The sequence below is a fragment of the Netta rufina genome (genome assembly GCF_964035555.1).
Source record: "Netta rufina genome assembly, chromosome: 1".
Taxonomy (NCBI): domain Eukaryota; kingdom Metazoa; phylum Chordata; class Aves; order Anseriformes; family Anatidae; genus Netta; species Netta rufina.
In genome coordinates, this window is record NC_140123.1 from 197,693,329 (window position 1) to 197,719,410 (window position 26,082).

At 35.6% G+C, this 26,082-nt stretch overlaps 1 protein-coding gene across 1 annotated transcript in view; it reads right to left on the reverse strand.

Annotated features, from left to right (window-relative positions):
* SEMA3A (semaphorin 3A) overlaps positions 1-26,082 on the reverse strand; it is a gene marked incomplete at its 3' end in the record, with an annotated part of 169,820 nt that overhangs the window by 48,715 nt on the left and 95,023 nt on the right. The window contains exons 5-6 of the mRNA XM_084293574.1: positions 17,561-17,654; positions 11,059-11,178 (exon numbers count right to left, since the gene is read on the reverse strand). Of these exons, the coding sequence (XP_084149700.1) occupies positions 11,059-11,178; positions 17,561-17,654 (214 nt within the window). The remainder of the gene's footprint in view (positions 1-11,058; positions 11,179-17,560; positions 17,655-26,082) is intronic.

The following is a 26,082-nucleotide window of genomic DNA, read 5'->3' on the forward strand; positions in this document are numbered from 1 at the left end:
AACAAATCACAAAGTCTACATAAATTGCAAACTAACAGTTGTAATTTTATGGAATGGGTGAAAGAGGTTGGAACCAGCTAAGATGCTGTATCCTCACATTATTTGCTCTGCTAAGTGTACTGAGCATCTCATCTACTTGATGGGTTGGTTGGTGCTTTTCAGCTCATCTGCTCTGTCCTCCCACTGGCCAAGTTCTATCACGTATCCTGATCCAGGCCAACACAGCCAAGATATTGGGTGAAGAAAAAACTATGTGAGTAGTCCATGAGTACAGTCTTCTCCATATTTGTTTCCATTTTGCATTTCCATTCTTTCTATTTGACATACACGGAAAATAATAATAAAAATATATATTTTTGCAACGATGTACAGGAAATATTGTAAGGGTATAAATAACAGCAAATGCCATAAATGGATGTTGAAAAGCAGATTTATACAAAAAACAGACATTGAAGAAAGACAACATATTATTAGTGGCATGAGACAAGAACTGCAGTGAGTAGGAATCAGTAGATATATGTTGGCTGCAGTGAAGATATTCTAACCTAGAATCATCTAAAGATCTGACCTGTAGTATGTTTTTTTTTTGTGTCTAACTTTTGTCTCCATACCTGAATAACAAGTTTTAATTAGTCTACCTATTCACAAGAGTTGATTTCTAATACACTTGCCCATGAGTTGCAGCACCAGCACTAGTTAAAAGAAACCTGCCCAAACACAGGAGGTGATGAATGGAAGCCTTGAGTTGAATCATTAGAGATAAAGAGAGTTTGTGTGTGGCAGGGAGGGAGAGGAACTGGTACAAACCTCAAAGTCTGCAGGTGCTTAGAAACAGCATGGAGGCTCAGGAAGTGTCTCTAATAGTCTTTAGAGTCTCAATCTCCGAAGTCCGACAAGACTGTATAAAGGAAACTTCTCAAAACAAAGCCATCTTATTTCTCCTTTTACCACAGACTAAAACATTGCCAAACACTGCGTCTGAAGCTGTGAATTTCATTAAATTCAAGGGAACTTGCTTAACACTCTTCATTTTTGTATGGCTGAAACCTCTAATTCTACCCACCCCCTCTCCCCTCCCTCTCAGCCAGCATGCTCTAGTCACATCACACTTAACCTTTGCCTTGGCTTCTCAAAAAAGAATTTGTTTCACTCTATTCACGGTTTCAACAGTTTGGCAAACTGCATTTGAGTGCTGCACTGGGCCTTTATATTGAACACACTAATCTGATTGTTTTTCCACTCTACAAACTTTGGGTCAACAATCAAGCTGCTGCCAGAAACTAATTAATTTGCAAACAGGCCCCATTTTCACAGGGGGAGAGCTTTTTAAACCTATGTCAGCAGAGCTGGTCACACCATGGTGACATGCATTGTCATGGCATCCACTTTTCTGGGTAATTCTCCTCACTAATTTTTCACCACACACATGAACTCAAATTACCCAGTCAACAGTAAATCTCTATTGAATGCCCACCAAACTCTGAACGTGGTGGCCTGGGAAGAGGAAATTGGTATTGACAAGGTCAACACTCATTAAAATGATGGCTAGAGCTGAAGGAAATAAAAAAGCACAAGAACATCCCCCTCCCCCCCAACCAAAAAAAAAAAAAAAAAAAAAATCAGATGTATGTCATATCTCAATGAAGGGGTCTGTAACAGACTCTTTCCCACTTTGTTTAAATCAATTAGTATTCTGTTGTGTGATTCCCTACAACCAGACCTCTGCTTAACTTTTCTTTTCTTTTCTTTTTTTTTCTTCTTTTTTTTTTTTTTTTTTTTAATACTGGCTAGTTACTTTAGTTAACAGGAAAGAAGGCAGTATTTGGTACCTAAAAGTTACTGTTTTCCAAGCATCAGAGCAATGATGAGCCTTCACAGAGACAAATTATCTTTTTTCTTCTTCTTGAAATTCATCTCCAGGGCAAGAATTTTCAATAACTATTGAATAATTCCTAACTATGAACTGATGAATGTAAGTAGTGTTTATATTTATACTCATATGTTTAGACAGATATAATTCTTTTAATCATATATTCACTAAAAGTAGTACAGAAAGCTTTCTAGCAGAAATTATTGATGCAGCTACTACTGCATCAGTTATTTAGTTTGTCACCTTCCTTACATAAACAGACCATTTATTTACAAAGTTGTCCATTGACAACTGTACAAGTTATTCTTTGAAACTAATGCATACAAATAATCAATCCTTCCTTGTAAAATAAATAAATAAATAAATAAACAAGAGAGTACATAGTGGGAGACATGTAGGATGAGATTGTGACTCCTGTTTTTACACATCTATAGCTGGAGGTGGAAGATGAAGTTTGTCCTTCTGTGTATATAACAAGCAACTCACCTGGCTCATTAAAACTTGATTCTGACCACCCAAGCAGGACACCCAATTTGCTTGGTATACTAGGTATACTGATTTATCCACATCTAGGATTTGCCAGAGCTTGTTCTGTCTCATTTGTCCAATTTCATCTTCAGAAAAGTCAGAGCATGGGTGAAGGAAAGAGCTATACTCCCAGGTCTCACCCTTACATCAGGAGTTACTGGGTTGTTGACCTGATTCACGACTAACATAAAGATAAAAATAAATAATAATAAAATAGAAATAAATAGAAATAGAAATAAAATCCAGTCTAAGACACATCACCAATATATCAATTCAATGTACAACGAGTAAGCACAGACCCCAAAGCTGGCAATCATTTCCTAGTCTGTTTAGAAAGAAACTGTGCAGTGATCTTTTTGAGACTGGGGTCATATCCCAGAGTGCTTGTTTGAGAGCTATAAGCTTCTTTCCTAAAACTGTCCTATGCACAGCAGAAAAGCTTATCTGGTCTCCTCTGGAAACCATACACAAAGCACTGAACTCTGAGCTCGCTCATTATTTTGATCGTATATGCTCTATAAAAAGGGTGAGTCACAGTCCGAGTTACAACAAAGCATGGTTTCTAATCTACACTCCCAGCTACTTTTTTTTTTTTTTTTTTTTTTTGGTGTGGATAATAAGGCTGACCAAGCTAAAACCCATAAATGAGACCACAGTCAACCATGTAATATATATATATCCTATATCAGGTGTTACTGGACTAATTAATGTGTGCCCTAACTTCCCCAAGCATATTGTGACTGTAACTTAGACTAGTATGCTTATTGATGCAAGTCTCTTTGCCCCAGGTCACATTCTCTGGAATGTCAGAAAGTTCTCAAAATTTATGGTCAGTACAGAGGAACGTCCCCTTCTGCTTTCTATTTTTATGTTTATTTTTATTATTATTTTTATTTTATTATTATTTTTTTCCTATCTTCTTTTTCCACTCTAGCCTTAAAAACAATCTTTTCTATATGTCTGCCAATTTTTCATACCTAAGTACAACACAATCTTATCCACAGAACTTAAATTTAATGACGACAATGATCCAGACATGACCATAACAAAAGAAAGACAAGAAGGAAGGAAAAAAATAATAAAAAAAAGAGACAGAGAAAGAAAGAATGGAAAAAGAAATAAAAAAGGTCTATTTGTTAGAAGGAATTAAAATAATTTATTTAGGTAATTTGTTGGGATCCAATCATTTTTCTTGTTGTTTTTACCCACCCATGAAGTGGTGGGTAAAAATCATGACCTTCATGATTTTACTCACATCCAGAAGAACTATAAAGCAACTGCCAATTCTGTAACTGCTATTTGGCCTCTGGTTTCCAACTCAAAGGTTTCTCTTTGTATAAAGAAAAATGTATCAGCTATCAGACAGAATGAGTCACCAGGTTTAACTACCTTAGTATCTTCTGATCAAATATACCTGTGTTGTAACCATTACAGGTTAGTGGCAGGATAAACATCAAGTAATAACAGTAAGAAAGAAGTGAAATTTTCTGCTTCCAGAAATTCTAAGTTTCTTCCAAGAGAAAAAGAATGAGGGGTATTAAAAAAGTATAGAGAAATGACTTGTTAGATTGCAATGAGAAAAGAGAAAAGCAACTTAAAATTCTTATCCAGACTCTCAGATTTAGATCTACAGACTTAAGAAACAAAAAAAAACAAAAAAAAACAAAAAAAAAAAAAAAACATTATTATGCCACTGTCACCATAGTTTCTGAGTACTTCCTAGCACTGTGTTAGGTGACATTAGCATTTGTCACACATGGAATTTATCACTGTGAAATTATTTACTACTATTCTTAGCAATGAAGCTAATGGGAATGAGAGTGGGAGGGTAAATTAAGTGAGAAATGACACTTGCTTATATGGACATGTTTTGCTCCTACAAGGGTCAGAATTTTTCATGCCTGTATAAGCAGTGGTGGGAAAGTGCAAGACTTGGTTCCATGCTGCAGCCTGTGTGATAGGAGATATCAGCTGGCTAATTTGGTTCAGAGATAGAAATGCATACTTTAAATGCAAGAGATCCTTGAAAAACAAATCTCACTGTTTTCACTGGTAAGATTGACTAAATATTCCCATGTAAACTTGTGTGAACGCAGTCCTGGGGGAGACAGTCTATTTGCTCCAGTCCCTTGTGATGTCAGGCAAGCACACTATCTGAGAGCACATAAAATGTTATCAAAAGTTCCTCTTCAAATCTACTAGGCTGCCTCGCTGACTACTGATTTGAAAACTAAATTTATTCATATCCAATTCATACCCAGATTTTTCAAATGTCCTTTATCTGAATAGTTCTTTTCTTGCTGGAGATTTATTGTGTTCATAGCATCCATCACCTCTTTCCTCCTAGAATATCTCAAATACACTTTATGAAATAACCCCCAGATACTAGGATATCTGGGGATACTAGTCTGGATTGGCAATGTGTGGGTTGGAAAGTGAGAAACTAGGAAGACATTTAGGGAGTGTCACAGAAGAGAGAGGTGTCAGTGGATATATAGGGATGGGAAAAGGGTTTGGTGTGGCTGACCAAAGAAAAAATATAGATCAAGGATGCAATAAATGAACACATCTAAGCCTTGACTAAAGTAGTTGGAAGAGAACGTATGTTAATTTCTGTAATTTCTGTTACTTTCCATAATTTTCTGTTAATTCTGTAATTTCTAAACAATTTGACACATTTTTATACATCGTTATTAGAGAGGAAAAATCATATCAACAACTTGAAATCTTGTCCTCTTGCCATACATTTCTCCATTCTGCAATGAATATACAATCAAAATTATGTGTGCATGTTTCCAGTGTTGGGACATCCTACAAACTGCCATAAATGGAAACAACACACAATGATGGCTAAAGTTCTGTATAAATTCCAGGAGAGTATCAAGTCCTTGTTTCCTGCCTTTGAGCCTGTGAAATTTAAGAGGGCATTTCTTTTTTTTTTTTTATTGAACAGTCGCTCAGCTTCTATAATTCTCAGCTGTTTATGTAACTGTAAAGTAAAGATTACCAAGGACAATAACCTCAGGGGACTAAGCAAAGCTACTACCCCGCTTTAAAAATTACGCCATGGAAAGAAGTATGCTTTAAAAAAAAAAAAAAAAATCAGGGAGGGTTTAAACCCACAAAAAGCAAGGAAATTCCACACCAAGGCTGGAAATCCAGCCTGACATTTTCTCTTAACTCCAGGGCTAGTTAAGAAGGTGAGCAAAGCCAGTGGTCCCTCACTTTTTGGGGTGCAAACCAGATTCATAATACAACCTTAATGAGTATTTTGTGATTTCATTTCCTCTCCAATCTTCTGCAGCCCATTTCTGTTTTGATTCTAAAACAAATGTTTATGGTTATTCATTTTACAAAATGTTAGCAATTTAAAGCCAGGTCCCCTGTGCTCAGGTCAAGGAAGATGAGGGCAGCTCCAAGCTTTCCTTCCACTCCCCTGATCTTCAACTTAATAACTGTCTTCAGTGCATTGTTTTTGCATTGCTTAGCATTTGCTTTGGTACACTGCACCACCATTTCTGCCTTCTTGCCTCTAGCCATGCCCTCAGCCCTTGCATGAATGCTTCTGAGGCTGAAGAGATGGGAATGGGTGATGTACAGCAAACTCTGCACTTAGCTAACTGGGGAACTCCCCCGTACCAGGGAAAGCTGCTCCAACCTGCTCACACCTCCTACTCGTCTTTGTTATTGCTGAAAGAGTTCATGGAAACAGACCATGGATCTGATCTACACTTTCTTGAAATAACACTGGATTCTGATGGCTCTGATGGCTGGAGGTAATGGCACATTTAAAGGAAAATACGTTTTTTGCCTGTAGGCAGAACTCTGTAGGATACAACATCAAAGCCATTACTCCTTAAGCTGGATAGGAGATGTCTTTATTTTTTATGTTTTACTTTTTATTATTTTTATGTTTTATTTTATTTCAAGATTTTTTTATTTTTATTTTTTTTCCTGAGAGTCCAAAACTATTCTTGACCCTCATTGTGACCAACCCAGACTGTCAAAGCTTTTTGTGCAGAGAAACTCCATGCACTTGCTTGACGTGCCAATAACATCCAGGGTGAGCATGCGCATGGCTTATAACAAAGTGCATGATTCAGTCCGGGGCACTGAACTTTTCATATCCAAGGTGATTTACCTGAACATCAATATATTTTGCTGTGTTTTTGCAAATGCCTCCATGTCACATCTGGCCAACTCCGTATCAATAATTAAATATACACTGCTACAGTGACTAATGTATGGTTCCCTACCATCTAAATGAATGTGTTGACTGCACAGCTATAGAATCAGTCTCCGTTGCTTTATTTGGCTTGGTGACTGTTTAATTATTTATAAAAAATGAAATGTCTTTACAAGCCTGACAGTGTTTAAATTTTTTAAAAAGAATTAGAAGTATTTAAGAGCTGCTGCTCAGCACCTTCCCTTTGCCTGGGCACAGTTTAAAGCTGTACTGGGTCTGGCTGGAATGTTAACTTTCCCGGCAGCAGCCCATACAGTGCCGTACTCTGTACTTGTAGCTGGAACAGCAGTGTTATCACACCAGTGTTGTGTCTACTGCTGAGCAGCAGTGGCACAGCATTGGGCCTTTCTCTAACCCTCCTAGGGGGTGGGCAAAAAAGTGAGGAGAGAAACATCACTAGGGCAGCTGACCTAAACCAATCAAAGGGATATTCCATACCATGTGGTGTCATACTCAGCAATAAAAGGTGGAAACAGGAAGAAGAGGGGAGGGGTGGGCTCTCGTTGAGAAGACGTCAGTCCTCCTCTCGAACACCGGCTGCGTGCGTTGAGGCCTTGCTTCAAGGACGTGGTCAATCATCGCTCATTTGTGGGAAGTAGAGAGTAATTTCTTTTCTCTGCACTTCCATATAGCTTTCATTTATTTTGTTTGTTTGTTTTCCTCCCTTTTTCCCCTTTTCCCTTTTACTTCCCCTTAGTTAAATTGTTTAGTTCATGGTAGTCTTTATTTAATTATTATAATTATTTCCCTTTAATTAAATTATCCTTATCTCAACCCGTGAGTTGTTCTTTGCTTTACTTCTCCCCCTCCTCATCTAAAGGAGGGGGAGTGAGAGAGGGGTTGTGGGGTTTAGCTGCCCAGCACGGTAAAACCACCACAAAAGCCCTCTTTCCAGCAACATTAGATTTGAGGTGGAACATCTCCAGCAAGTGACTGTGTGATGTCTGTAAGAACTCTCTGTTCATACTTAAATCTTAAAAACTTAATTACTCTTTGTGATAAATTAGTAGGGGTTTGTTCATTGTCCTTGAGAATTTAAAGAATCTACTGAGGAGATAAAGTTTCATAACTCACGGCATTGTAACATGGGGACAAAGCAAGACATCCTGTTTTGCCCCCACCTGAACACAAGCACAACACATGATCACCGGAGGAAGAATAACGACCCCCAACAACAGACTGCGCAGTCTCAGGACAGGTCTCGACAAGGCGACAAGTGGACAGGTCTTGACAAGTGGACAGGTCTCGACAAGTCGACAGGTCTCGACAGGTCTCGACAAGTCTCGACAAGCTGGAACTTCAATGCTATAAAACAGCGACACTGGAAAGAGGAATTTGCGTGCCGTGGTGGAGCGGAGACTCCCCAGCCACCCAGCGCTGTTTTGCTTGTGTCTGCTTACTTGATTAATAAAATAATTTCAATAGACCAGTAAATTGTGTGGTCTAACTTATAACACTCTTGTGCAATGTTGTCCAGTTCCAGATGACATTTAAATTCTAGAGAAAGTTTGTAAACTTATGTGCAAGTGTCTTCTTCTCTCTATTTTTGCTACCAAGCAGCTGTGTTTCCTGCAGTCTTCATATGGGGAAAGCAGTTTCAAGTTTCTGTTCTGAATAAAGTAAACATTAACAAGGACTTATAACCAGATGTCTCACCACCTAGCTATTAAACTCCATTGGGATGAGAATTTCTCTTTGTAAATTTGATCAGAATTGCTGTCCTTATCAAGATTTCAGTGTATGTCCATTAGAATAGTGGTTTATAACCTAAGGCTAAGCACACTCTAGAAAGCAACTGGAATAGCAAACCCACCACTACATAATAATTCATGCCATTACTAAAAATGTATAAAAGTCTACAAACTTAAGGTTCAAAACTAGTTTGTACAGATCTTTAAGAAAGTAGAGTACATCTCATCCTTCAATATAAATATATTTCATTAGAAGTATATCCACTTTAAATATATGCAATCACAAATCTTTTTTTTAATTACATTAAAAACAGTCAAATGGCCAAAGTAAAAATAAATATATAGAAATTTAAAAAAAACAAAACAAAACAACAACAACAAAGGAATGACATGTCTGCAGAGCTTCAAACCCAGACGCTTATCATTTATGGGTTTCCCCATTAGATGCTGAAAGTAGGAATGCTGTGCAGAAAGGCTATCAGAACCTTATCACTGAGAAATTAACACCGAAGTTTTAGAGCCTTTAATAAGGACATTGTAGTGCTGATTTTAAGCCAACCTTTCCCTATTAGGAATGTAACTTTATTAAGTTGCAAGGTAGAGACTGAATGTCTTCAAGAATGTACTTCAGGATCATTGTCTATTAAATTATAGATAGCTATAGGAATAAATTCTAAAAGCCCTAGTCTGATTCTTGCATTTTAAAATTAGCTTGAAACTTTCCATACAGGAAGACAGTGCAAGAACTACACTTGGAGTTGAAAATCATCATGTGTTATGGTAAATGCTGTCTTTCAACATTTATACTTGTTTAGGATGATACTTAAATTTTAGAGTGCTTGAGTTTCATTGGCTTTTTATGTGCGAATGTCTTCTTCTCCCCATCTTGAGCACAAAGCAGTTGTGGTTTCTACACTCTGTCAGATGTAACCTTAGTGCTAATTTGAGAAAAGCAGTTCTCACATTTAGTGCTGAAAGACTGATAACTGAATCCACAAAGGAATGACACATTTTTAGCGATGAAGTACAGGGGCTGTGGACAATGGCTGTGCTTTCCCACTGCATAAATGCTCCTGACTCAGCTGTCATTGTGCAAATCTACTGCACAAAAGCAAATTTTGTTTGCATGATTGGATTCTATGTCATCATGACTATCAGAATGAAAATGGGTATTGCTCTACCAGGTACCAAGCTAGATGGTTATGTCTGTAACCCTTGTACCTTAATGTCTCCTGAAGTACAGCAATCTTCTCTATTATTACAATAAAATAAACCAATGAACCATATTTCTGGGTTAATGGACAAGTATGGACTGTAGAATTGAATTGTAATAGACCTGAATCTGTCCTCACAGTAGTTTGGATGAGTTATGACAAAACTAAATTTAACGGGACAAAAATCAGATTCATGCAACACATCATACTAAAAATATACATACATATACCTACACACACAAACACATGTTTATCTGATACAAATATCCAATGTACATATCTTATATATTTTTGTTTATCCAACCTGCACTGAAATATGCCCTTTGCAATTTTAATTATGAGACTGATTGGCTATGTTATAGATCATACATAGAACTAATATAATAACCAGTATGAAACAAAAAGGTCCTGATTGTAGCTAATACAAAACTGTGTTGATAAAAGATTGTCTTCTGGTATACCCTAAAAATTTGCATGAACACTTTACAGTGAATTGCAAAACCATATAAGAAAACTCAGACCTCAGCACAGACATAAGTATAGCCAGAAGTGAAAAATATCTTAGCACAAAATATTCTGTGAATTCAAAAACAGAAGTGCAAGTCTGGCAGATGCAAGCAACATGTAGAGCAAAAGTGGCTAGTCAAGTCTTTAAAATTAAAATATAAATTAACTCAGAATACCTACAGCTAGTATTACTGTCTCACTTAAATCAAATGTCAGCTTTTTCAAATGATGAATACTCATTTCCAAAATGTGCATCGTTCTGGTATAGTTAATGCCAAGCATAAAACCACTTAAGTTAGTGAAAATTTGATTCCAGTAGAATTTGGATAGAATAATCAAATATATTTTAAAGCATTTTGGTACATGAAGGCAAAAACAGGTTTACATTGATACTCTCTCTCTCCCCCCATACACACAAGCAACTACAGGATTGTTAGTAATATCCGTACAATAATGTACACTTTTTTATTGCGTTAAACTGTTGAATATTTTGAAACTCAACACCTTGGAATACCCAGGACTCCTTTCACTTTTTCCAAACTACTGACAGCTCTGGCCCACTTATAGAACTGATTCACTTTCTGCTGGACTTTGGTGGCCGGTGTCAGATTCCTTTCAATCCACTCAAAAATTAAAGTCTCTACAGAGCACAGTCCTGTCCAGGGCTCTGTAGCTACTTTGTGTTGACGTGTGGCTGATGCCTCCACAAGCCTTGAGCTTCTGTCCAACTTGCACCCTACAGCAATCTGCTGCTGTGGCTTAATTGTGTTAGCTGTAGCTTCTATATATGTTTTAAATTTAATCACACTCCACAAATCTCAATGTAATTAAAACAAAAATGCTTCTTTATAAATCACTTTTGATTAGTTTAACTAGTTTAAGACAAAATTCTGCTCCAAATAAAAGGAGGGTGTATATGTCACAGATGTTGCTGGAATGAAGCTGTGTGCTAGTCTTTAATGGCTAGATGAATGTAACTGTATAAATGTACATTTTACATACCATTTAGCCACCGGGAGTCATGCTGCTCTGTTCTGATTGGATGATGATGTCCCAGAGTTCGGAAAATGGCAAAGTCTCTGCCCATGAAGTCTGCTGCTGTGCCAGAGTACAATTCTCCATCTGTGGGAGGATTGAATTGTAAGAAACATTTCCAGTCATGGTAAGTCAGAGAAAGTTGTCAGTCCTATATTTATATTATACTAATAGGCGTAATGAGAAAATTATAAAGCAATAAGCCATATGCAATGCATTGTCATTGGAAATTTATGATTAGATCCGCTTACTCTCAGTGCAGAGATCACTGTAACCTCTCTCAAATGAGCTGTATTTCCCAGCTGTTAGTGTAGGCACTTCACAAAGATATGTTTGGATTCTCAGGCTGGAACAATGATGGCTTGTACACCTATACCTAGAAGACATTGGTATGCAATGACCCAAAAATCTACCCAACTGTGAAATTAGCCTGTTTTGAACAGAAGTTTTGACTGGAGACTTCCAGAGGTTCCTCCCAGTTTACTGGGGTTTTGTTATTCTGTGTTTGGAAGAGTAAATTGGCTCATTCACTTGCAGTTCAGAATGTCATCATGTCTTGTGAATTCTTCATACAAGAACATTGGACATCTCCACATATTATTATTATTAATTATTATTATTATTATTATTATTATTATTATTATCCTTAATCAGGAAAATCCTCTGTAAAATATATCTTTTATACACAATACAAACATGCCTTTCTGCTGCTGCCACCTTTGTAATTAAGCTTGGTAAAGTGCAACAGTTAAGGGAGATCATCTCCTACTACCTTTATCCCATGTGTACCGTACTGAACAGATTTAAAAATTGACCTGTAACACTTCAACCCATACATGACATACACGTAGCCTAGCTGCAGATGAAGCTCGTAATATTAGGGTCCCAATATGCCCATCTTTAACCAGGTAGAAGGATCACAGAGAAACTGGTAGAGAAATTCAAAATAATAAATACATAGCAGTGGAACCCACAAAAAAACATCCAGAAATCAAAAAACAACGTGTCTTTCTGATATTTATTTATTTTTTGAGCTTGCCTATGAAAGCACTCTGAATTTAAATAGCTAAAAAATGCATTTTTTTTTGGACTATGCTCTTCTATGCCTGTATAGGAAATGAGATACCCTCTCCTATTTAATAAGGAATTAAAAAGCATTATTGTTTCTACCTGCTATTTTCAGGCTACCTATTTTAAATAGGTTTCCTGTGAAAAACAGAAGTTTGAGGATGAAATAGCTCTTTCTTTAAGCTAAAGTAATAATACTTTATAGTCACAATGAACTCTACCATACCTTCATTTCAAAACACTCTTTACAAAGAAGTGTATCATTTTCAGGGCAATTTTAGGTGCTGGGATGGTGGGTCAACCATGTCCAAACATGCTGTTATGATATCACTGGTATCTTTTCCCCAGAATATTGACACCATGTAACTATCAATTGAACCTACATGTACAGAGACTCTGTACCATATGGTAGTCATGAAAGTCAAAAAGGGTGAAAACATGATAACAGAAAGGTGTGGAATTGAATGAATTCACAGCAGAGATTAGAAGCAAATAGACTAGTCATGCCCAGCAGGAGGTGTAATCAAAAGTGAAACAGAACAGCATATCATTAATTAACGATTTATCATTCCACTATGACATTTTCAACTTTTTTTGAAGGACAAACAATCACTTAATTATAGCAATTATTATGTACTGGGTATGCAGCTGAGATTTTAAAATATGTAAAATCTTTTTGGTTGTGAAAATGGCTTTGATACTATGCTTAACATTTATTTAACCTTATCTTCATTTGCTTGTCTTCCACTCCCAAGTGATTTAGGATAGATCAATATAAATATAAGGGAAAAATAAAAAATGTAACAAGCCCTATTTTATACCCTAGTTATCAGCAGATAGAAAGGTCAAACAATTAAAATATATATATATACTTTATTTAATACTACATTACTAAAACTAAAGAAATAACAAAAAAACTAATTGAAATTATATATTTACAATATTTAGAATTTTAGGGAGTTTTAACACCTCAGTTTCTAGCTCACTATATAAACACCACTGAAAGTCACATATATTCCAGGTTTGACTCAGTTAATCCCAAAACCACTTAAGGCTAGTCTGCTCTGATGTGTCTGGTACTTTTTGTCAGTAGTGACAGGGTGAAAGTTTTGCCAATGATGGGCTTCAGCATGTTCTGAAGAAAGAAGGATCTACAGGAGACCATCTGCCTTGTCTTTGCTTTCTATTACAGCTTCTCCAGCTTTCAGTATACCCACTCCAGTGACTGCAATTTCAACTGATTTGCTTTGATTTCCAGAAGGAACCATCTAAAGGTATGTTGAAGTCAGTGGACTTCAGATACAATCTTTAACTCAGGAGAATACGTGGTAGTGCTCCCTGTGCACTGAAGCCACAGAACAGCCCTTTAGTGTTTTAAATGTATTCTCATGGACACAGGCCTAATCTTTTTCATTTTTGGCAGGATTAGAGGTGTGGTGCTGCAGTAAAGAAATAAGGGGATTTTGACCTCTCTCAGATAGGAATATCAAGGAATACTCTTTCATTTAGTAAGACTTTAGATAATTTTTGCTAAATTCAGGATGAGTCTCAAGTCATATTCCAGATGTGCGCATCCTTTAAGTTATAACTATTCAAAAGATATACAAGAATTTTTACTTGCCTCCAGTTAAATGTAAGTTAATCTTTGTTTCCCTATACAGACCACCTTTGGGACTGAAAATAGGGGAAGAGGAATTATTTTTCCCATGTACTGAACAGAAGCCACATGGAACTGTATGACTCTCCCCAACATCTTCCCAAGTTCATTAGATGCTATTATGTTAAAAGCTGAAAAGCATACTTTTTTTTTTTTTTTTTTTTTTGTTGAATTGTTTCTATTTAGCCCTTAAAAAAAATCTGCATTCTTAAATATATATATATATATATTTGGAGAGTACAAAAATACAAGCTTCCTTTCTGAAAGAAATAAGAAAATTTAATGGATGGGGAATATAGTCAAAACCAAGGCTTGAAAGTCCCAGTTGCTATCACTAGTGCAAGTTCCCAAATGAAATCTGCTATCCTTGGATTATATATTTATTCATATAACTAAAATTAAGATTTGTAGAAGTACACAACAGTGGCTTGAAGAAATTCCTGTTAAAATTAAAAGTCAAAACATCCCAGAAACTAAAATAAATTATAAAATCCTGAATCTCAAACGAATTTAGTAGCTAAATTCTAATAAATTGGACCATACTCTCTTCCTTTGTAAGAAGCTACTGTATTTCAGATCACATTAATCTATATTTGAAAGTATAAAGGCATCTAAACCAGTGCCAATATATATATATTAAAAATAAGTGAAACATGAAACATTTTTTTTTATTTTTTTTTCCAACTATCCCCATACAATTGCTTTAGACTAATAAATTCAGTGATAATTTTCTCCTGTGATTATTTCCTGTGAACACAATGCTCCCTCTAATTTTCGTCCTACCCTGGAATACACACTAGTGCCCAGGGACTGCTTAGTCTCTACATTCTCTTGCATTAGCCTACTCATTGGGGATTGTTTAGTTAGCAGCATATAGATGGGGATAGCTGTAAAATGTCTTACATTACTGGAAACTAGTTATATCATGTTCCCAGCTGGTATTTACTTAAGAGTAGAGTAACAATAACTACCTTTAATGAACAACTCTCAAAAAATAATGAAAAAATATTTGCAGGATGAAACAAAGAACACACATTAGAAAAATATTGGAACAATTTAATAATAGTGAACTTTTGCAGTTGTTTTTCCAAATATTATTGATTTTATTAGGAGAGAAGGAACTCTGAAGATCCTTTTTATAGAAGTTTCAGCTGAAACAGAAAATAAGAATCCTGAGTATTAATGGCTATTAAAGATCTTAAATTACTTTTTGTAAATTAACCTTGGTATTTTGACCAAATTCCAGCTTGTGTAATTACATTTTACATACCTAAGATTTACCCTCTAGTTAGAGAGTCAAGAATATACACCTTTCCCCCAGTTTGTAAAATCTTTCTTTAATGTTTTTGATGAAGAACAAAAGTTATTTTTTCCTTCCCTCATTTAACCATACAAATTACTTTTACTTCTCAGCTTTCTTTTTCCTTATAGCTACATTGTGTTACTAATTACAATGTTGCATTTTAATGAGTGCTGGGTAAGTTTTTTTACAGTTGCCCTCTTGAACCTAAAATGATCCCTATTCGCTTGTGAATAGGGACTGGCAGACAAGGGGCCAGGAGCAGCTGAGTATCATTCAGCTTAGAAGGGGATTTGTGGTCCAGAAGGTCTTCTGGCCTTCATAGTCCCATTCATTACTTCAGGCCAGTGCTACCTGCTTCAGAAAGCAGTTGGATCATACCTCTCCATACCTTGGCCAGGTCAGTACCAGTTTCTCACCTCCCAGGGTGGTATGAAGTTTCTCACCTCCAACTTCAGGACAGGAAATTATTTTACCTTTGGTCATCATTTTGCCACAAATTTTGTTTTTTGGCAAAGATAAGAGTAAACCATTCTGAACCAGTGGTGAATCTGCTGTACACTTAAATATCAGGGGAATGTCTTCAGCAAAAGATTGAAATAAATGCAGCATTACAATCATTAACACAATATAATTGTGAAGCAGCTATGAATAGTCAGAGGAGAAAGGGTGTTCATATTCAGGATGCAGGAATGTTAATTTTAGCTTCACCCTGAGTTTTGTGTATCACTAAAGCAGAAATTAGTTACTGGCATTGAATTTTGAATCTGTGCCGTTTTGCACAGTGTTAACACACCCATGATTCTATTTGAAGTCTGATTCAGATCAAAATATGATGCTCAGTCTACTATTTATTAGGAAGAAGAATACATGGAGTGAAAATTATAGTGATAGAGAGTAGGGTCAAGAAAGCAAAGATGTTTTAAAGACATGAAATCTAAGCCAAGGGAAATAAGATAATCATATTTGTGCAGGACTGAGTTAAAAAAAAAAAAAAAAAAAAAAAAAAGCAAAAGAATGTGAAAAGCTAGACACTGTTGACTTTGTGCAGTTGCATACCGGGTATACCATGTAATACTGGCTTGTCATCATTCTCTTTCTTTGCTGTATATTAAAGTAAATAGTGAAGCCATTCCCTTGAGAACAGCTCTGCCACAAATTCATGTTGCTCCAGGCACTAATTTATACAATGGCCTTTTACACACAAATTTTTTTCCTTTCTGTTTGTATGGGGTACAAGTTGGAGCAAGATGTGGACATCTTTTTTGTTTTCCCCTTTTAAAAAGTGCATGTCCCCAGGGTAGCTCATCACCTGTGATCATTATGGGCTTCGAAGATCAGGAAATGAGGCCCACTGAAGATTAAATTTTTGTTGCTGTCTCTTTTGAATAGCTTCACTTTTAAGTGCAATGTAAATACAATACAGGTAGTTGCTAGGAAAGACTAGCAATCAGGCAAAGTCCTGGATGAAACAGGATATATTATTTTATATTATTTGTCATTTCCTAAAGACTTATGTGATAAGAGGATCTGCAGTCTTCTGAGATACTGTTGTCCCCTTGATTTTGAAGTTGTGATTAATTTCCAGAAAGTTACACATTAAGGATGTTAAGTGGCTACACCTGGGTAGGGTTCTTACAGAAAGAAGAATCGAATTTGTTTTGCTCTTAATTTCTTCTCGCAAAACAGCTTTTTCCCTTTTTTTTTTTTTTTTTTTTTAAAGGAAGAAGGAAAAACAATGAACACAATTCAATTAGATAAATTCAATCAATTAGATAAATCCAATCAATTAGGTTAGTTCAATTAGATTAACACAGGCCAGGTGCTCTATACATCCATATTCCACAAAACTAGGCATTACTAATTCACGTATATTTAATTTATTGAAATTTCTCTTTTCTGACCAGGAACTTAATTGCATTCACTGTCATATTTCTTTAGCTGAAACATCATCTTAAGTCTTGGACCTGTGAATGCTTGTGTATCTCTAGCTCACACGTAAGTAAAAATTGGTTATGAGCTTTTACAACAAAACTGATACAAGGAATTGCTTAATCCTGATCTCACTTCTGCTGGTGCAGCCATCAGTGAGGCCAGACAGTAAACTGAGCAATTAAAATGCCTTCTCTGAGAAGGCATTTTACCTTTCTCTGAGAAGGAGAAACACACTGCAGAATCAAGGCCTTACAGAAGGATAAAGCAATTCATATGATTCTTGAATCTTGGTTTACACAAACCTTGTTCTCAAGACAGCTGGGCCAACTATATTAAAAAATGAAACCAGAATGACTTCAGCCTAGAAAGAAAGCACATAAAGTCCTATCATAGGTAGTATAAGCAGGAAAAAAAAAAAAAAAAAAAAAAAAAAAAGAGAGAGAGACAGAAAACTGGCAATTATCATCTGTGCAGTGAACATCTCATTGAACACATGTTCTGACACCTACCGACTAAAAGAGAAGCTGTCAGCAATTTAGGATCATAAGGGCTTTTTCCTCGGCCATTTTCAAAATGAGAATCTTCCATTCTGAAAATGTTGTCCTGTGGGGTGGAAAAAAGAAAGGAAAAAACAACATTATTTGATGAAAGGACACTTTAAAAAAGTTGAATTAAATAGCGCACAATATATATGATTCATATTGGTGTTTGTGGCTTAAGGGAAGTCTGCATCACCAGATCTTTTTTTATTATTATTATATATTTTTTCATCATTTAATTATTATTTTTTTTATTTTATTTTTTTTTCCAGTACTGTGCAATGCAACTTTTAGAAAATACCAGCTGGGGAAAAAGTAAAGTACATGGGGTTATAAAGAAAGATTAAAAAGTGTCTCAGTCAGCACTAACTTTCAAATCAAGGTCAGTAAATACACAGCAATGGGTTTTTCAGTACATTCAATTACTTTAATTTTAAATAGGCAACTAAATCTGCCAATCAAACTTTATAGTTTGTTTATCTTATGTTTTGCATTGAGGGTAAAGCCAGAAGAATAGATGTTTTTTGCATAGTAGACATTACATTGACAGAAGACTTGTGGAGCTGAATTTCAGCTGAATGTTGAAATTTCCATTTCCCATCAGCAGTGTTGTTAATTTTCATTGACACCTAACAAAGTCAAGGAATTCCAATGCCGGGACACACCCTGACAGCTATTCTGCTTATTTAAGTCTGTGCACCCAGTCCTCAGTTGCTTATGCTTGTGCCTATCTGAGGTAGATGTTGAAGGTCCTCCGTTAATAGATATTCACAGGACAAAGTAGTTTAGGCTGTAGTAGCAACTACAGCATGCTTCAACCTATTATTATTATTATTGTTGTTGTTGTTATTATTATTAACAATAATAATAATAATAATAGTTATTATTATTATTGTTAATAATAATAATTGTTATTATTAATAATAATTGTTATTATTATTTACTGTTATTGTTTTATTTATTTATTTATTCTGCCTGGTCAGAGATCAATTACCTGTTTTAGGAAAATGAACAAAAAGAAACAGAACAAAATATGTTTAAAATATGTATTCATAGTAGAAAGAAACTGAGAAGATGCTACAATATTTTTCCTTAGTTATTTCACAATACATCATCTCTTTATCTCAATTCTCATGTCCCTACAGCACTCACTGCTTCCATGGACTATCTAAACCTCCCTCTTTCTTATTATCATTGCCCTTTTACAATCAGAGAATCATTGAGTTTCTGATTGGAAGGGATCTATTGGTATCATTCAGTTAAACCTTCCATTTGAGGTAAGACTATTGCCAACACAGGTTATGGTCAGCTTTGGTTTTGTCTAAACAAATCATGAAAACCTTCCATTGCCCTATTAACAAAGCATTATTTCTAAATCAAACCTTCCAAGGAGTAATATATGTTTTTTGGTCTTTATTATATCATCTGTAATGATAGCAAATAGTGTTGGTCTTTCCTATTTGATCTTAGGTTGTCCAGAGAAGTTGTAGATGCCCCACCCACATGAAGATGTAGCTTTGAGCAACCTGAGTTAGTGGAAGGTGTCTCTGCCCATGACAAGGGGGCTGGAACTCAGTGATCTTTAAGGGTCCCTTCCAATCCAAACCATTCTGATTCTATGGTTCAATTTGTATTTACCCTTGAAGTAGTCATAGTCTATCCTTAAGTTGTCCATTCACCTTCTCTTCTCTACTAAATTTCAGGCTAAAACTTCATAAGAGCTTTACTCCAATGTAAACTCTAGAAAGTATCTTTGTCCAGTGTTCACAAACAAAAGTCTCAAAATTGCACGTAATGCTTTTATCCTCAAGGGCAATGCTCCAGTGTTCACCGATGGAGTCCTGGAAGTCCACGGTGTTGTTGTGGGGATGTAAAAAGTAAAAATTAAAATAATGACTGAAATCTTATTCAGCAATTGCCTTGGTAATTTATTTATTTATTTATCTATCTATTTATTTATTTATTTATTTTAATGTGAAGATCAGTCACGCAAATATCTAATGTCTTTCTCATGACCAGCGAATTCAAGTAACTGGAACCAACGCTCTCTCTGGCACCCTGCCTTCCCCATCTTGCTAGTCTGTGCTGAATTCAGGCCTTGTCCAGATCAATGACAAAACACACTTCCACAAGGTATTATTTTATATCTTTTGAGGCCATGTTTCTCTAAGTGGATCATGGGCTATAGTTTTTGTTGCAGGCTTGTTTAATTACATTATGCAAACACACATCTGTGTATCTCTGTGTGTGTATTACATATTCTCAAAGGAACACCAGAAGGACTTCACATTTCACTTCATTTACTGGAGAAATTGGCGAAGGGAAAATTGATTATTAATAGTGCAGTCTATCTGGAGAGGCTTACTAAACTTTAAGGTAAAAAGTCAGGGCACAACTTTGTGAAGTTTGATCACAGAATTCAAGTTCAGTCTCCTAAGGCATGTTCTTGTAGATGAAGCTTGCTGATTATGTTTATACAGTCATCCTGGATCTGCAATATCTTTCACAATATTAAATTTCTTCATTTTCCTTTGTCCTTTCTACTTTTTAGTAGTTCAGATGCATTCCTCACTTCCATCCAATTTTCTGACTTTGTTCCTTCTAACCAGAAATGAATAAATAATGAAAAAGAATGTATATATGTATTTAGTTCTGTGGTAGGGTCCATATCTAGATCTTGCAAAATAAATAAAAATAGTAAATTGAGGAGAATGTTAGACCTGAACTGCAATAATAGAAAATGCTACTAATGCTATAAGCCATTGAAAATGTTATTATCAATCTATGTTTTCTCAGGATCTTTTTCTTAGTAGATGATAATTGCTCAATATGCACTCCAATAGATATTTGATAAGACTATAAAATCAGTGGTAGGACAGTTAAAGCAGAAGGTATTCCCAAGATTACTCCATTTTGTCATTAGACAAAAAGGAAACAGATGTGGAAAGTGATTTTATGTAGGAAGGATCTGACTTTTGACTGTATTCTTCTGGTTTATGTCACTGTAACTCCACTGTTGTTGGTGTGTAGCAAGCAAAAAAGAGTGAAGCACTGGTCAGCATAAAAGAAATGATCTACACTTTTCTTCATGGTTGTGGAATAAACCATTGGAGATAGGAAGCATGACAGGGAAATCAATCCCATGGTGTTTTCATATTTCAGTTAAAATGCAACATAGAGACACATACATTAACTTTCCAAATTTATCAGTGAGTAATAACGATGATAAACATGTCACTTTAAAGTGCCAAATGAATGTATCATGGTTAGTCTGAAGCCCCAGGGAGTTTTGATAAACATGTAGGAAGTCTAACTGATCAAAAATAGGGCAACTTGCCGAATTACCTTTTTGGGTGCTGAAGTCAAATAACAGAGGAATAAAAACCTTCCTACATACTCTCCCCAGCTCTGTCTTCCCCTCAGCCCATCCACTGTAAAGCCTAGAAAGTGATATGATCAACAACAAGTACTTGATTGTACAATCAGTCATCTGTGGAACTTGCATCCAAGTTCTGCCCTGAGATGCTATGTCAGCAGGAGGTCACATGAGAAGTCAATGTGAATGTCTGTGGGCAAAATTTCATCTCTTAATTTTCTAGTAAAAGTGTTGCTCATTGTCCAGAGAGTTAACCTCCACATAAAACAGAAAACTTAGGTTATGTTCCTGATATTATTAGTTGTCCTGTCTACCCAAACTATGCTTCAAAACCTGTGTGCAGGCAGCAGTGAGAGATGGCAGCCCTTTTGTAATGACTCAATAAAAAAATCATTCTCCCTGGAGCTAGCAAATAAGAAGGGTCTGCTTAGAGACTTAGGGGGCGTTTAGACTGTGTATGGCCTTTACTTGCACATGACTGCTGAGAGCTAGAAATCATGCATGCCCATTATTTGCCCCAAGAAAAGTTTCTAAACACTTTGCAGTTTTGCTTTCTCTTGGGTTTTACTGTACTTTGAATACAAAGAATGATACTGCAGTGTGTCAGCAAATACCTTAGCCATATTCAGCAAGAAAAGCTGTGTATTCACCAAAAGCTCATTGCTTCGAAGTTTTGTGATGGCTACTTACCAAAGAGAGGAATGAATGACAAAGAAAGATTGCCAAGGCTGACTGTGATAAGAGCAAATTCTCTAGAAATGCAAGAAGAAAAATAAAAGGGCAAATAGATATTCAAATAAAGGCCTTTGTAACTAAACAATAAGCCCAGTTTGCTGTGCAGAACCATTCTTTAGTTTCTCTGGCAGCCCAAAAGGACAATACAATATACATCAAACCTCTTTAAGGATTCCAGTAGCTAAAAACCTAGCAGTAGTATATTTTATTTAGTTGGTGTGTGAGTTATTAAGCTCTAAGTTTATATCTCACTGATGTTTCTCTATAGCTGACTCTTTAAATTATCTGCTTTTCTGTAGCACACAGTGTGATTGATGTCAAGACTTAGCCAGAAAGAAGTACATTTCGTTCCTGGAAATGAATGTAAAAGTTCTTGCAATTCCCATTCTTTAAGCTCATAATCTGCCATTTTCAGGCTATATGTAGATTCACTTTCAAACAGCTGAAACATGGTTGATATAATGTCCTATATCATGGTACTGAGTAGTGACAAGGCATTGCTACTTGACAAGACTTATTTCATATCTTGCTATTTAATAGCTTCAGTCAGACAGTATCATACAAACACAATACAATACATACATAAACGTAAATGTATATGCTGTCTACATATCCACATATACATAGTTCTGTAGATATACCCAGTATAAGAATTATTAAAATCCTTTTTTAGCATCTCTCTTAGCAACTACCCTATCCAGAACTGCCTCAATAAACAAAGGAAAAGAAAGATGACAGAACACACTGCTTTTTATTATTATTGTTATTGTTATTAATATTATTAATAATTATTATATTATTAATATTTATACGTATTATTATTAATTATTACTATTTCCTACTTTACTACTATTTTTAGCTTGTAAGAAAGCTGGTGATTAGTGGGGAAGAACTAACCTCCCTTAATGGATAGCAGTGACTATAGAATTTTGGGGCGATTTTTTCCTGAAACTTTTCAGACTAGTCATGCAGAAACCATCACAGAATTTCAGAGCTTACTGCAGAAAAACCACTGCTAGTCAATAACAAATTAATACAGTGTATGCAGATTATCTGAATAAGCTATGTTGCTGGAGTGTACACAGCCACTAAGAAGGTACTACTGGTTTAGATTATAAGGCACGGAAGACATAGCAGGTTTGACAGCAGTGATGCTCCCCAGCTGTGCCAGTAAAACTGAAGGAACTCATATCCTTACTCTTGTAACCCTCAAACCATAAATAGAAAGAAGCACATCTTCAGGGTATCTTCCAGGGACTAGTTGATCGTCATGATGAACAATCATGTGGGATGGTCCAGAAACATTCAGGATGCCAGGAGCCAAAAGACTAACGTATCTTTTGTTTAGCAAAGAAAGGTAGAGTTAGCCACAGCTGTGAGCATTATTGCTGTTAATATTTCCTTTGCTATTCTCACAGATTCTTGTACTACCATGAAGAATTTCATATGACAAATAGATTACAGAAAGGGAAAAAAAAAAAAAAAAAAGAAAAAGGCAGTTGGGGGGGGGGGGGGGGAGAAGAGGGGGTGAGAGAAAAAAATAAGCAAAAATGATGGTAATAGCCTGGAATATTACAATGCACCAGAAAGGAAGATCCATTTTGGCAGACTTAAATCAGATGCCAGTGTCTCTTAAACAAGCCAGAAGTTGCTGGTGTTGAGATATTATGTTCTCTGTGTTTTACAGCATTTGTGAAAACAAAAGGAAAAGTCTCACTTCCTGCTCAGAGGAAAATCTGAGAGGAAAATTAAGGTCTGGATTTATCCTTTCTACACAGAGACATTAACTGAGCTTGCTAAATTTGCTGCTCTAATCACAGTCAGCAAAAAGCAAAAGATACCTCTGAATCAGCCCAAGTCAGCCCAACTAGGAATAGCAGTTCCCAAGGGCAGGTTCCCCCTTCACTGACCATAGAAGAAGCTTCATGATTTTTGGTTTGAGCTAACAGGATAACCTTTCTGAAACGAACACTGCTGAGGCAGCTGATTCAAGACATCTGACTTTGAGAACACAGGCTGATAGTGTTTTTTGTTGTTGTTGTTGTTTTGTTTGTTTGTTTGTTTTGTTTTGTTTTCTTTCTCTCCAATACAGTTATATCAGTGATTTTTTTTATTAATTATTTTTCTTTTGCCTAGTACAACTTTTACAGCAGACATTTTTTGGTTATATCAAGGATATTTCAGTCTTTTAAGTACATTTCACTCTACAAGAAATTATTTTCTTTATGAATTGTGTTACTTTTCAAGATGAATTTTAAGTAGAACAACACTGTGGGATATGGCTATGTTGTTATTGTTATTATATTTCCTATTTCACACTTAATCTATTGAGTCATGAAAACTTAAATATGAGGACTTTGGTTTCAGGTTTGGGAATCATGCTGTTATGGAACTTTTAATAAGGAACTTTTATTAAAGTCATCCCAGTGGAATGTTTTATTTATTTATTTATTTATTTTAAAGAGCAAGTGCAAATAAATATAATGTAAGAAATTATGCAAAAAATACAAATATTAGAACAAATGTAAATATCGAGGAAAGTGGTAACCATTTGGGAAATAGGTGAAAAGTGAAGCAATACTGCAACTGTTTTAAATCGTTAATTATTAAAAAAAAAAAAAAAAAGGAGAAGGGAGGGAAGGAAAGAAGGAAAGGAAAGGAAAGGAAAGGAAAGGAAAGGAAAGAAAGGAAAGGAAAGGAAAGGAAAGGAAAGGAAAGGAAAGGAAAGGAAAGGAAAGGAAAAGGAAAGGAAAGGAAAGGAAAAGGAAAGGAAAGGAAAGGAAAGGAAAGGAAAGGAAAGGAAAGGAAAGGAAAGGAAAGGAAAGGAAAGGAAAGGAAAGGAAAGGAAATACACACAATGAGCTTTTGACTGTTACTGTTCAGGCTCCAAGTGCTATAGGGTTTTTATCTGTACACATTTGTGGATACTGGACTCTGGAATAAAAAAAAACACACTTTTATTATATATATATATTTATATATATATATTTTTTTTTCCAACTTAAGGCTCAGCCAAATTGAGTGATTGGGAATCAGCTTTAAAACCCTGTGGGAAATCACTCTAAGTGACAGAATTTAGTTAAATTTAGTTATTTTTTAGTAAAAAAAAATGCCCCAAGGAGAGATCTCCAGCTTCTGTAGGACCTGCAGATTAAACTTTTTTGTTTGTTTGTTTGTTTGCTTGCTTTTTGTGCTATGTTAAAGATGATAGAGAAGGAACTTCATTGAAGAGAATTTACCTGCAGGAAGTGATGATGAGCTGAGAAGACGTGTCCACATCTCTGTGCCTGATCTCAGGTGGCTTGCTCTGCTTCTGTTCACTGTATGCCCTCTCCAAGAGCCTGTGCATTAATTTCTGCCCTCCTTTTCAGACCCCAAACCAATCTTTCCAAGGAGCCACTCGTGAAGTTCACTAAAATTTTGATACCTGTAAATCTATTTTTTATGTTAAGCTGGAGGAGGTGTTAATATCATCTGTAGCTTCATGCTTCCTTTTGTAGATTAATGGAACCAGAGATCTTGTTTTTGTTTTCTCCTTTTATTCCAATATACCACTCATATGGGAAAGTTTTCCTGGCTTATGACATTCAGAATATACCTTAAGATGCAGTAGACAACTTGGGTAAGGACAAGTTTTGTAAACCTGTGTCCCTAGACTGAACTGAATTTGGACAACTCACTCTCTCAATAGTTTTATTTCAATGAAATATCAAAATTCCATATTCCTTTGCTTTCTTTTGAAATTAAATAAATTAATATTCATTAAGTTGCCATAAGCCTTTGTGAAAATGGAAGTGTTCCATATCATTTATAGCTACATAAATATTTCACAAGATATAGACACCAGAATGACTTTCATGCAAGATTATTATTATTTTTTTTTTTTTTTTTTCTGATATGTCATTTACCCATTTACACCAATTCTAAAGCACTGACTAAATTAATGTTTTAGATATAATATTATTCTAATTCTGATTACAAAACTAAATGAGCAGACAAGAAAAATGTCAAGGGACTTCATTATAGAGTCTATACTATTTATTCCTTTAATAAAACCTTTCAAATATAGTGATTATGAAAAATAAATAAAACAGCAAGCAACCAAACAAACAACAAAAAGCACACGTAGTTAACATGAATGACACGTTAACCTTGAGTGATTAGTAAAGACAACAAAACGCCATCCCAATGGTATACCAGACATTAGATATCATCAAGGATATTGAACAAGTCTCAGAGGACACTGAGAATTAAATGTCTTTGTATTGCAACTTTCTGGGTTGTCAAGTGTAATACATCACCTAAAATCACCGTCTGGCTCATATAGGATGACCTCAGGACATATAACTGCTATTACAATGACTGTCTGTTCTAGTCAAGT